Source organism: Physeter macrocephalus, chromosome 3 (genome assembly GCF_002837175.3).
Source record: "Physeter macrocephalus isolate SW-GA chromosome 3, ASM283717v5, whole genome shotgun sequence".
In the NCBI taxonomy this organism is placed as follows: domain Eukaryota; kingdom Metazoa; phylum Chordata; class Mammalia; order Artiodactyla; family Physeteridae; genus Physeter; species Physeter macrocephalus.
The window spans coordinates 1,322,212-1,336,666 of NC_041216.1; the positions used below are offsets into that span (position 1 = coordinate 1,322,212).

The 14,455-nt window shown below is 45.2% G+C and overlaps 1 protein-coding gene across 1 annotated transcript in view; it reads right to left on the reverse strand.

Moving 5' to 3' along the window:
- Nucleotides 1-14,455, reverse strand: part of CFAP57 (cilia and flagella associated protein 57) — a 77,886-nt gene that overhangs the window by 62,048 nt on the left and 1,383 nt on the right. Inside the window, 4 exon segments of the mRNA XM_024125300.1 lie at nt 589-741; nt 3,725-3,932; nt 5,892-6,178; nt 7,568-7,884. Coding sequence (XP_023981068.1) covers nt 589-741; nt 3,725-3,932; nt 5,892-6,178; nt 7,568-7,884 — 965 coding nt within the window.

Consider the following 14,455-nt stretch of genomic DNA (forward strand, 5'->3'; position numbering starts at 1 on the left):
TGGCATGTGGGATCTTCCTGGACCGGGGCACGAACCCGTGTCCCCTGCATCGGCAGGCGGACTCTCAACCACTGCGCCACCAGGGAAGCCCCTAGGTGCATACAAATTTAAAACTAATGTCTGCTTGACGAAGTGAAACTTTTAAAAGTACAAGGTGATTATTTTTATCTTTAATACGGCTTTTTTGTTGCAATGTCTGCAGTGTATTCATACTGGCTTTCTTTGTTATTTAAAAACGAAAAGCAATGATAAACCTTTACATATATACATCTCTGTGCACAGAAGCAGGTATAGCCGTACATTAAATACCTGAAGTCCACTTGCTTGCTGGGTTAAAGACAGGTACAATTTAAATCGGACAGAGGTCTCCAGGGTGTTCTCCAAAGAGGCTGCAGCAATCACATTCCCGGGCACCCCTCCCCCGGCCGCCCAGGGTATCGGAGCGCTCCTTACAGGGACAACTTGAAATCTGAGTTTCTTTTGCTCTGTTATGAAGTGGTGAGTGAGCCTACACTCAGGAATTGGATTAAATCTTCCCACATGGTGACCAGTCCCCGGGCTGGAAGGCAGCGCTGCTGGGAGACTCACCTTGCTGATCTCCGTCAGGGACATGGTGATGCTGTAGAGCTGGTTCTTGCTGGTGCTGGCGATCAGCGTTTCCTCGGAGGGGCTGAAGCACATGCAGAGCACGTCCTGTTTGTCTGACTGACTCGGGTCATTGCTCCGTGGGTCCACAGGAATCTGCCCAAGACACAGAACAGCGGTCAGCAGTGCCCTCACATTGTCAGGTGTCCTCGGGCTTTCAGATTCTCTCAGATACTGTAGCTCATAGACTCCTGACCGTGCTTCCTGGATCCTCCTCAGATGTGGAGAAGGGAGGGCTTGAGGGGCCTCCGTTTCTGTGGGTTTCCTACTCACCTTTAAGTGATTAGTGGCAGCACAGGTGAAACTGATCCATCTGTACGTCTCAGTTTGAGATCCCCCCTCACAACCAGCGTTAGTCTAACCCCGACTCTCGCCCAGCGGTTGGGAGGCCAGTGTGGGCGCCCACCTGCACCAGGTACACAGTGTGTGCTCCAGGGCAGTGGAGGGGAAGGTGGCAGCCCTTCTGCCACGTGGAGTGGGTGACAGGGCAGAGAGAAGAGAAGGGGTCACACAGCTCCTGCAGCGGTCTCAGGGGGCCGGGAGTTCCTAGTGGACATTATGAAACTAGATTTCCTTTTCCCTGCTATTTCTCTCCTTCTACTAACAACCAAACTTATTGAAAGTCTGTTCTGCACGTACCATCTCCACTTCCCTACCACCCACTCAGTTCTTAATTCCTTATAATGTGGCTTCCTCCGCATCATTTACTAAAACTGTTCTCATAAACATCACCAAAGCCTGATGCCCCTCCTCAGCCCTCATCTTCTAGGCTTTTCTACAGCCTGCAGCAGTGACCTTGGCAACTTCCTCCCTAGAAGGCCCTGGCCTCCTGTGCTGCCCTGCCCCTGCCTGGAGTCCTGTCTTCCTATGTACCTCCTAACCCGTCCTCATGAAGTCTACTCTCCCTGCCTCGCCAGAACAGCAAGGGCTCTGGGAAGCCCTCCCTGACCACCCTGGGCTGAGTGGGCCCTGATGTTCCCTCAATGTGCCCACAGCACCCGGGGTTCCCTCTGCTGTCACACGCATCACACTGTGTAAAGTAGAATGGGAGCCCGCAGACCGAGGACCGTGTCTGTTCCCACATCTGTCTCCTGGTGCTTGGAGAAGTGCCTGACACATAGCAGGCGCTCAGTGACTGCGCGGTGTGGCCTCATGGTCCTCCCCCAGACAGTGAGGTCCACGAGGGAAGTGCCCATGTCTGATTCACCCACCGCAGGCCACACCACAGAGCCTGGCCCGTGATAGCTGCATGATGGACGTTTGTTGACTGAATGAGTGAAGGACAACACCTTCTCAGTGCCCTGCTGGATTCTCATCCTGTCTCAGTCTTGAAATTAGGAAATGCTAAGTTTTGTCCTCAGTTCTCTTTTTGGCTCTATATTTTCTCTCTCAGTGATTTTACCTAATATAAGGGTTCAGTGAAAACAATAGTAGTAAAGTAATTACAATAATAAATACTTAAAATAGTGAAAATAAAGCACTGACTATGTGCCAAGATACAAGCCAAGCACTATGGGTGTGTGTGTGGTGGATACATTGATCTCACTCCCAAGGTCTAAACCACATATCCAACTGCTTCACTTTATCCTTGTCTCTGGTCAAATGTCAACATTCCTCAGCGAGGCCTCCCCAGGTCACTCTCTCTAGAAAAGAAGCCCCTCTCGCACCCTGTCCTTTCCTGGCTTTATTTTCTTCACAGAATTGATCTCAGCCAACAATCTGTTCATATTTGTTTGTTTACTTGTTGACTGAGCTCTAAGGGCAAGTCTTAGTGTGGTTACTTCTCATCTGTATCCCAGCCCCGAGCATAGAGCCTGGCACATAGTAAACACTCAATAAATATTTGTTAAATGAATAAACACACAAAAGAATGACCTGCTTTATAGGCAAACTAAACTCACAGTGGTCCCCCGGAGTCCCCACCCACCTTGCTCTCACCTCCAGTTTTCGTGCCGTGGCATCCTTTCCCAGCATCCAGCACAGAGCCTGGACATCTTCCTGAGAGCTCCTTATCTCTGGCCTCCCGCATCTGCTCAGGGAACGTCCTACAGACTTAACCTTCACAAAGGCTCTCTCTGCTTCCCACTGCTGTGATCCTAGACCTCACTGCCTTTTCGCTTCAGTAACAAAAAAGCCTCAGAACTGATTCCTAACGGTGCCAATAATAACTAGTATCATTTATTAAGCACAGGCACTGCATAAGTGATTACACAGATGTCGTTTAATCCTTTCAATAACCACAAGGGATAGGCTATTTCCTTAACAGAGAGACACAGGTTTGCTAGATTCAGCAACTCATGTGAAGTCACTCAGCCAGTAAACCTCAGAGTCAAGTCTAACTCATTCATTGTGTATTTAACCACTTCATATCCAATTCCCCCAAATCGCCCGCACCATGCATCACAGGCAGATTACTTTTCTGAAGCATAATGCTTCTTCTCTGAAAACAGGATGCCTGCCGATTTACAAACACACTCCTCAGGCCGGCTTTGCCATCTTTCACCAGACTTAGCTCCTCTCTTTCCCTTCAAGTGACTTCAGGCCCCTCCACTGGGCAACAGATGTCTCACAAACACACCACCTGCTCCCTGTCAGTGGTGCCTTTGCTTAATTTTGTTCCTTTCACCAGGAATTCCTGATCTGTTTCTTCCTGTCAAATGTTATCCACCCTCTACGACGCTTCCTCAAAGAATATCCTCAAACACCTTGAAGCCTTCCTGGTTCTTCCCCAACCAGATAAGCTCTCTCTCCACAACAGTTTGTATCACTTATTCCCCAAATATTTACTGAATGCTTGCTGTGTACCAGGTAGTTTTCTTGACATTAAATATCAATATACATTATGGGAATACTGAACTTCAAAGAGAAAATAGAATTTGCCAAAGCTCTCTCCCAGGAGTCAGATCCGGATCTCCCTAATTCTATACCCCAATTCTGTCCAACCCATCCTAAAACTCCCCTCAGGACAAATGGCTCAGCCCTCAGCCCCTCTCCCCTCATCAGACGCCCTGTCAGTGCTCTGCTGCCAGAGAACAAATGCCAGTTGGACCCCAGTATTGCTTCTTCCTCCCCTCCTTACCCGGATTTCCCTGCTCTCACGGTAAAACTCCTTCTCTTCCATCTTCTCAAACAGTAGAACTCTCCCTGGCCCAGCAGAGCAGGCAAATCCCTTGGAATAGGCTGCGATGGCAGACACCTGGGGCAGGGAGAGCTGGTGGTGGCTGCTGGCCATCATGACCTGCTCGTAGGAAGGGACTGGGGAGGTGATTGTTGGAAATTCGATCAGGCTGGAAAAGAAGACAGCATGTAAAGATAACAGAGACAATTCCAAGGAGATGAATCCTGCTAGGGATGAGAAAGAAGGGCTGTCCTTGGGTGTGGAAGAAACCAGTGTGAGCCCCCTTCCCACAGCCCAAATGCTCCCCTTTGGCTGGGAATGCTCCCCGAGCTCCTTGGAAGATGGAAGGTTATGCATTTATGTGGAAGTCTCGCAAACCTGTGTGGTCACTGTTTTCATTGTTATTATCATATTCATTTTGTTGTTTGGAAAAATGTGGCTCAGAGGGGTTGTTTCCAAGATCACAAAATTAGTAAGGGGAAGCGCTGAGACTTGGTTTTTGTTTTTTGTTTTTTGTTTTGGCCACGATGCAAGGCATGTGGGATCTTAGTTCCCCGACCAGGGATCGAACCTGTGCCCCCTGCAGTGGAAGCGTGGAGTCCTAACCACTAGACCACCAGGGAAGTCCCAAGAGCTGAGATTTGAATCCAGGTTTCCATTTCCTCCCTGCCTCCCTTCTCCTTCCTCCCTTCCTTCCATTGTTTCTCTTTCATTCATTCACACGTTTTCATTCATTTATTCATTCATATAACATTTACTGGAGTTATGCTGTGTTAACAGCTCTGTGAAACAATGGTAAATAAGTTGACACAGTTCCTGCCCTGAGAAGATGATGGTCTAGGGGGCATGTGATAAGGACTGTTAAGGGCAGCTGAGTAGGATGGGAGCATCCAGTCAGCAGCTAACAAGGGTTTTCTGAGGACAGTTACAGAGGAGGACCACCTATCTGAGATGAGCAGAGGCTGAGAGTTCCCAGCTGAGATGTGAAGGACAAAGAGGACTATGTCAGGCATGTGTCTATGTCCAGGGGAGTGGGGTCGGGGTGGGGGCAGACCAAGCCCAGAAGCAGGAGAGTACACAAAGCATGTGCGGTAGACAGAGGAAAGAGCTGATGCTGCAGATGTAAAGAAGGGTCCGAGCAGCAGGGACATGTGGGCCAGGCTCAGGAGTCTGAGCTTTATTCTTGGAGCCCTGGACCCACTGAAGGATGGTGAACCCAGAAAACTGGAGGGCATATGGTCTTATTAGGAAGTTCTCAACATAATCACGATTAAAAAGGAGACGTCATTGGCATGGAGGGTGGTGAAAATGGGTGAAACCAAAGTCACTGAGGAAGAGGCATCTACAGTGTGCCATTGTGGTTGAGGGCTCAGGCTCTGGGGTCAGACAGGTCTGGGTTTGAATCCTGACCAGTCATTTAACAGCGCTGTGATACTGGGTGAGGCACTTAACCTCTTTGAGCCTCAGTTTCCTCATCTATAAAATGGGCATGATAATAATATATACTTTTTAGGGTAAGACTCAAATGAGGATATATATAAAGTGCTTAAGGCAGTGTCTAGAACACACAATGGTACTTTCCAATATGGGTGAGATACGACTGTTATTGGTTGCAGTAGAGGTAAAATAGACAGCTCTATCCTGACCCCCCACTTTAGCCCATATGCTTTGTCAGATTGACCGACAACATTTCCTTGCACTTCCTTGTTGGTCTGGTGCCTCCCACTGAGTTGTAAGGTCCTATGGACCTGAGTCCTCAGCACCTAGCAAGATGCCTTGCACACTGCAAGGGCTTGGTGGACATTTATTTAATTGATTCAGTAAATTAGGCAGCCATTAGAAAACATATTTTTGAAAATCTGTTGTTTTGAAGACTAGTCATACTAAAACGTTTATAAAATGAGGTTAGGTATAAAAATAAAAAGGATTGTATCTAGGTTACGGTCATAACTTTCAAATTTGTGCTTGAATGTGGAAGAACACTAGGAAGGCAGAGGGAAAATGAAAAGCATTGATTTTTAAGGTAGAGGGGATAGGAGTGATTTTTAAAGAGTGCTGTTTTGGGTGTAATGCTATTACCACGATGAGTGTATTTTTCCAAGAGCTCCTGCCCAGAGGGCGCCGTTACCTCTCGGATTCCTGGATCACCCCCAGGTTCTTCATCTCGCTGGTGGGCTCCCTGACCATGATACTTGTCTCCCAGCGTTGATCTCCAGACTCAAAGAGGAAGAGCCTGCCTGTATCAGTGCCAACAACAATCTTGTCATCAGACACCCAGGTGTGGGCGAGATAGTTTTGGGGTTCTCCCCTCTGAAAATTAGTTTGCTTCAGGGTTCCCTCAGCAAAACGGAGAAGCTTAAACATCCCATTTCCAGTGACACAAATCTGAGTGTTATCCTGGGGATTGAAGCTCACCTGTAAAATGGGAAGGAGTTAAAGAAAAAGATATATAAAACTAAACTTGATGGCATTATTTCCTATTTTACTAATTACGAGTTATCCCAGGTAGCTCATAGGATCCTTTAAACATCACTAAATCATATAATTTTAAGACCATATTTGACAAGAGGACAGATCTATATCCATTATATTTGTACAGCCCATGAGTCTTTAACCTAGGAAACCTTCAAAAGTCATCTGACAAAGGCCAAAAAGCAAGATGAGCAGGTCTTGACAATCACCAAACTCTGTGCCAGCAAAATGGAATGAAGGCTCAGCTGGAAGCATAAAATGAGGGTTTGGCAGGTTTATGTGCCCTGTTCAGGGCGAAGGAACCACATGTCAGGGACTAAACTTCCTTTATCTCTACCCTCATCCCAATGCGCAGTCATGGGCAGTCAACCTGTCACTTCCAGTGGATGGTGAGCACCTGGTGGGGCTGTGGCTTTTTCATCTCTGTATCCCCAGTGCCGGGTTCAGAGCGGGCATCCGATGAATGTTTCCTGGATCTATTTGAGAGGAGGTGCTCCCTGCTCTGAATAGGATGCCATATCATGCCTTACTGTGACCTGGGTGAAATAATCTTCGGGCTCTACCTGCCTTTGCTCTGATTCCGTGATCAGCAAGCAACCTTCTGACTACGAATTTCATCTCCCAAGGACTCTGTTACCAGGGAGGAAAAACACTGGATAAATGCTGTGTGTTCTGGTTGTGACATGCTGGTTCACAAGCCAGACTCTTGTGAGAATAACGGAGTCTGTGCCCGAGACGCTGACTAGCCAATATCTCTGAACGTGAACAGAACTGAGTGCTTGGACTTGGAAAACTGAGCACTAGATCCTAGACCAGGTTGACTGCTCCAAGAAAAGCCTCCTTGGGCCCCAACCAGCCCCCCGACACATCCTCTTCATTTTGCCCTCAAACCACGATAGAAACTCCTGCTCCTCACGTAAGTGCGATTTCATGGACAGCTTCCTAAAGACCTACCACCTCACACCACCTTCCTGAAGTCTTCCCACTGCCTCACAATGCTGCCCGGAAGAGGCCAGGACCAGGGAGAGACAGCAAATGTGATCAAACTGCCTCTGGGCTTGACCTGGGACCAGAAAGCAGTTCTGGGCCAAAGTGAAGAACACAGCCCCTGGGGTCGGGGAGTCCTGGCCCTGCTAAGTTCTTGGAGACTCAGTTCCTTCATCTTTAAAACAGAGACAATAATTATGCATACCTTATATGGTGTTGTGAGGCAAATTTTTAAATGCATTTTAAGAAATTAGCACTATTCCTGACACACAGAAAGCATTCAATGAGGGACAGCTTGTACTATTTTTTAATAATTTGCACCATACTTGTCATGCTGGGTGGTACCTGGTAGACAGCATTGTTCTGGGTATCAGTTCTAACGATGGCCATTATTTTCTGTTTTTCCCACAGCCAATAGACAAGGTTTGACTCTGGAGGTGAGGTCTGGGTCAAGAGGTATTTGGAGTCTGGAGAAAAAGCCATGCAAATGAACTTCTGAACTGGGAAGTCAAAATTATTAAGGACTTTGCGCTTTCGGCAAGGAACGGCTGACAATTCATAAATGGTGATGACAGGTTTTTCTTGCACAGTCTCGGAGATAGCGAGGTATCGCCGATTGGGACTGATGGACAAGGCCAACATGCCCTGACTCTTGTCTGAGCCTGCAAACAAAGGAGAGGAGCTGGTGAGGGGAGATCATGCATTCACCAAGATTCAGCATGAACCAGGCACCGTGGTGGGCACTGCCGAGGCAACAGGAGAAAAGTGCAGAAACAGGTAATTGTCAATCCCTGTGTCCCTCGGGGCAACTGTGTCTGGGTTATTATGAAAATAACTAGGATGGGCACCTCACTGAGGCTGTGGTGGGAGGAGAAGTCAGGGAAGGATTCCTGAAGGAAGATGAAGTGTGGCGGGGGGGTGGGGGTGGGGCACGTCAGGAAGGGCAAAGGTGTGGATGTGAGAAAGGGTATAGATGGAGGGGGAACTGCACATGGTGGGAGATGGCTGAGCATCCCTTGTGAGCCAGGGGTGACCAAAGATGGGTCTGGAGCGTGCACTAGGGTCAGATCAGAGGCCTTTATGCCCTGAGCAGTCAGCACTCAATACTCTTCCTCCACTTTCCAGGCTGGGATGCTAACCACTAGATTCCTCAGCCTCCCTTGCAGTTAAGTGATCTATGTGACATTCTGGCTGAGAGACAGATGCAGAGGTCTGCTGAATGGGCTTTATGGTAAAGCCCGTGCCTCCTTCGAAACCAAGAGGGATGCATTCTATCCATTTTTCAGGAATAAAGAGGCGATATCTGGTGGTCGAGCACTCTTCTTGTCCATGAGGTAACAAGCGTGAGAATGAAGCCCATGGGCCTCCAGAGGGCAGAGCCTGATGTAAAGATTAAATTGCAAATGCTTTATTTGGGTAATGTAATCAGGTCTGCATTATAATTTTCATGGGCCGTAGGCACTTCTGCTTTCATGGGCCCCTTCCTCCATTAAAATATGGTAAAAATTATACTTTATGACTCATTGGTTTAAAGAAGAATATAATCCGTGCTAGATTCACTAGTATTATATTCATTTTTTCCTGATTTTAAAATAAATTAAAATTAAAAATTTTTCTTGGGTCCCTAAAAGCATCACGGGCCCCAGGCTGTGCCTCACAGTAATTCGGCCTGATACAGGCCCTGGGCGGGGCGGGTGAGAGAGGCAGCGGAAGCTGTGCTAGAAAGTGACACGATGGACTCCATGCTGCTGCATCACACAAGCCGCAGCAAGTTGGACCAGCCCGTGGGCTTCTCTGGAAGGGCTGCAGGGAGTACCTGCACCTCTGAAAAGAACCCAGGGTTTGGGTCACTGAGAGCCTTGCATGAGAGTTTGAACTTTACCAGGGAAGCCAATGGGAAGGCCCTGGGAAATTTTAGGAAGGCCCGATGTGTGTTGTAGAAAGATCCCTCTGGCAACTGTATGGAAGACAATCCTGGAGGGAAGGAAACTTTAGCAGGTTATTTCAAAAACCGGGACACATGGCAGCAATGAGCAACAGGAAGGCAGTAGGGGCGATGGGAACAGGAGGTTAGAGAAACGCTAAGGGGTAAAACCAGGAGGACTCAGTGAAGGCGGGGTGAGGGGCTGATGGAGAGAGAGGAGCAATGAATGACATTTAGGTTTCTGGTTTGGTGATGGGAGTGGTGGTGACAACGGGGATGGAACACAGGCTAAGGGATCTAGGGGCCATGGTGAAGGTCACGTCCACTGTTTTTCACTGAAAATAGTCCATGCAAATATTTCTGATTTAATCATGCTTATTTGCTTTCAGTTTTTTATGATTTCTTTCTTTCTTTTTTTTTTTTTTTGTTTGCACTGAAGTCTTTAATCCATCTCAGGTTCATGATGATTCCCCTTTCCCAAACATCAGTACCTAACTGGTTATCCCAGCACTAATTACTAATGCCACCTTTATGTTGTATTAAATTCATTTATCCATTGTATTCATTTATGTGTGTATTACTGGGCTCTGGGATATTTATACTAGGACTAGCTTATTTTTGTAATCATATCCTTATCATGTGTTTGGATAGCTTGCAAAGTAGGCTTTTAAGGAAAGAGGGAGAAAAAAGGAAATGATAAATTCCATTCTGGATATAGTGTGTGTGAGGTACATACTGCAGAACTTTCAGGTAAAGAGGTCTAGGAGGCAGCTGGATGTGATGAAAGCTGGGGGAGATGTTTGGACTGAAATACAGATTTGAGATAAAAGTCATGGGGCTATAAGATATTGATGAAAGAAATAAAAGATGACACAAACAGATAGAGAGACATACTATGTTCTTGGATTGGAAGAATCAATATTGTGAAAATGACTATACTACCCAAAGGAATCTACAGATTCAATGCAATCCCTATCAAATTACCAATGGCATTTTTCACAGAATTAGAACCAAAAATTTTTACAATTTGTATGGAAACACAAAAGACCACAAATAGCCAAAGCAATCTTGAGAAAGAAAAACGGAGCTGGAGTAATCAGGCTCCCTGACTTCAGACTATACTACAAAGCTACAGTCATCAAAACAGTATGGTACTGGCACAAAAGGAGAAATATAGATCAATGGTATAGGATAGAAAGTCCAGAGATAAACCCATGCACTTATGGTCACCTAATCTATGACAAAGGAGGCAAGAATATACAATGGAGAAAAGACAGGCTCTTCAATAAGTGATGCTGGGAAAACTGGACAGTTACATGTAAAAAAATGAAATTAGAACACACCTTAACACTATACACAAAAATAAACTCAAAATGGATTAAAGACCTAAATGTAAGGCTGGATACTAAAAAACTTTTAGAGGAAAACATAGGGAGAACACTTCTGACATAAATTGCAACAAAATCTTTTTCAATCCACCTCCTAATGAAAATAAAAACAAAAATAAACAAATGGGACCTAATTAAACTTAAAAGCTTTCGCACAGCAAAGGAAACCATAAACAAAAAGAAAAGAAGACCCTCAGAATGGGAGAAAATATTTGCAAATGAAACAACCAACAAGGGATTAATCTCCAAAATATATAAACAGCTCATGCAGCTCAACGTCAAAAAAACAAACAACCCAATCAAAAAATGGGCGGAAGATCTAAATAGACATTTCTCCAAAGACATACAGATGGTCAAGAGGCACATGAAAATCTGCTCAACATCACTAATTATTAGAGAAATGCAAATCAAAACTACAGTGAGGTATCACCTCACACCAGTCAGAATAGCCATCATGAAAAAATCTACAAACAATAAATGCTGGAGAGGGTGTGGAGAAAAGGACCCTGAGAAAACCATAATTCAAAAAGAGTCAAGTACCACAATGTTCATTGCAGCTTTATTTACAGTAGCCAGGACATGGAAGCAACCTAAGTGTCCATCGACAGATGAATGGATAAAGAAGATGTGGTGCATATATACAATGGAATATTACTCAGCCATAAAAAGAAACGAAATTGAGTAATTCGTAGTGAGGTGGATGGACCTAGAGTCTGTCATACAGAGTGAAGTAAGTCAGAAGGAGAAAAACAAATACTGTATGCTAACACATATATACGGAATCTAAAAAAGAAAAAGTGGTTCTGAAGAACCGAAGAAGGGCAGGACAAGAATAAAGATGCAGATGTAGAGAATGGACTTGAGGACACAGGGAGGTGGAAGGGTAAGCTGGGATGAAGTGAGAGAGTGGCATGGACATATATACACTACCAAATGTAAAACAGATAGCTAGTGGGAAGCAGCCGCATAGCATAGGGAGATCAGCTCGGTGCTTTGTGACCACCTAGAGGGGTGGGATAGGGAGGGTGGGAGGGAGACACAAAAGGCAGGAGATATGGGGATATATGTATACATATAGCTGGTTCACTTTGTTATACAGCAGAAACTAACACAACATTGTAAAGCAATTATACCCCAATAAAGATGTTAAAAAAAATCTGCAAACAATAAATGCTGGAGAGGGTGTGGAGAAAAGGGAACCCTCCTACACTGTTGGTGGGAATGCAAACTGGTACAGCCAGTATGGAGAACAGTATGGAGGTTCCTTAAAAAACTGAAAATAGTTACCATATGATCCAGCAATCCCACCCTGGGCATATATCTGGAGAAAACCATAACTGGAAAAGATATATGCACCTCAATGTTCACTATAGCACTATCTCAATAGCCAAGACATGGAAGTAACCTAAATGTCCATAGATAGAGGAATGGATAAAGAAGATGTGGCGCATATATACAATGGAATATTACTCAGCCATAAAAAAGAACAAAATAATGCCATTTGCTGCAACACGGATGGACCTAGAGATTCTCATACTGAATGAAATAAGTCAGACAGAGAAAGATAAATATCATATGATATCGCTTATATGTGGAATCTAAAAAAAGGCTACAAATGAACTTATCTATAAAACTGAAATAGAGTTACAGATATAGAAAATAAACTTATGGTTACTGAGGGGTAAGGCGGGGGGAGGGATCATTTGGAAGACTGGGATTGATACATACATACCACTATATATAAAATAGATAACTAATAAGGACCTACTGTACAGCACAGGGAACTCCACTCAGTACTCTGTAATAGCCTATATGGGAAAAGAATCTAAACAAGAGTGGATATATGTATTTGTATAACAGATTCACTTTGCTGTACACCTGAAACTAACACAACATTGTAAGTCAGTTATACCCCAGTAAAAATTAAAAAAAAAGAAAAAAGAAAGGAAGGTGGAGAAACAAGAAGCAACAGTTAACAAAAAGTTGGTATACAAACAAACACTGTATAAAACAATAAAAGAAATATTTACTTTTGGCCTTTAGAAAAAAACTTTTTTTAAAGTCACGGTGTAGAGTTGAACGTGTGCACGTAGATGAGATTGCCTGGAGGACGGAAAGGGCAACAGTTCACTCCCTCCTCTGTGCTTTTGTACCAGGGCTGTACCTGGCCTAACAGGTGTGCTGCTCATTTACACAGTCCCGCTCATTTGAATACATACCTGTCCCCACTACAATACTGAGAGCTCCCGGTCTGGCTTTCTTGCTTATCATTCTTTCAATCACCAGCACCTGCCACCAATATACGCTGACTGACTGCAGAGTCTGTAAATGCTTTCGCACTGTTTTAACCCAGTCAGTGACTGATTCCTCCTTGAAATACGTTCACCTCTTGCATGGATTTCCTCTTATCTTTCTGGCTACTCCTCCAAAGACTCTTTTGCAGGTTGTTCCTCATTTCCCTGGCACTATATGTAGGCGGGCCCCAGAGCCCAATCTTTCACCTTCTCTTTCATAAACATATTCACTCCCTGGGGGATCAAATCCATTTTAAGGACCTAATATTTCACCTCCAGGCTGATGACCCTCAAATTTCTATCACCAGCCTGGACCTCTCTCTCTCTTGAACCCAGACCTGACATCAAAGTGCTTGCTTAGGATCCCATTTGCATATTTAGCAGGCATCTCAGTCTTCCCATGTCAAAAACTAACCTCCTGGTACGCTCCACAAAGCCTGCTCATTCTGAAGCCTTTCTTGCTTCAGTTAGCAGCAACTCCAACCTTCTGGTTGCTCAGGCCCAAACCCTTGCTTTTTCCTTTCCTCTTCCACCTACATCAGGTCTATGAGGAAACCCGTCACCTTCACCTTCAAAGTACAGCCAGGCTTTGATCTCTTTTCACCACCCTATTGCCTGCCACCTGCTGCGAGCCACCATGTTCTCTCAGCTGGATTATATTAATAGCAATAGTCTCTCAGCTGGTCTCCTGCTTCCTCCCTTGCCCCTCCTTAAATCTATTCTCTGTACGGTAGCCAGAAGGAACCTGTTGAAACATAAGTCAGATCATGTCACTCTGCTCAGAATCCCCCCTCCCCCCCGCCCCCCTACCCCCGCTGGCTTCTCACTTCACTCAGAGTAGGAGCCCTTGACCTCAAAGCCCATGTGACGTTGCTCCCATTACTCTGCCTCACCTCTCACTCCTCCTCCATCTACTCCACTCCAGCCACACTGGCCTCCTTGCTATTCCCCTAACACACTCAGCACCCTCCTCACCCAGAGCCTAAAAGGTGAGAGGCAAATGTGTAGAGCACCGAAGAGATAATACAGGAGAATAAGCTTGGGGTAAGGGATGATTCCTTAACAAGACACAAAAAGGAAAAGGTTGACACATTTGACTTCATTAAAACTAAGAATTTCTGTCCATCAGGATACCATAAGGAGGAAGAAAACAAAAGCCCCAAACTGGGAGAAATTATTTGTTTTATATATATATGTATATCTGACAAAGGATTAGCATACAGAAAATATAAAGTGTGCCCATAAATCAGTAAGAAAATTACCCCCAAAAAACACAGAATATGGATAAGAGACTTAAGACATTTCACAGAATGAGTAGTCCCTTAACCGTGTGAAAAGTTATTCATCCTCATTTGTACTAGATAAATGCACATTAAAACCACAAGATACCCTTTCTCAAGCATCAGATGAGCAAAAATTAGGAAGTAGAAACTAGAAGGATAGCAAAGGGGGGGTGAGGTTGTGGAGGAATGGCAGTGTGAATTGGTACTGCCACATTACCCAGTAATTTTAGTCCTGGTGTGTGCCCTGGAGAATCTCTGCACAAGTGGATGAGTACACATGTGCAAGAATGTTTATAGGGCTTCCCTGGTGGCGCAGTGGTTGCGCGTCCGCCTGCCAATGCAGG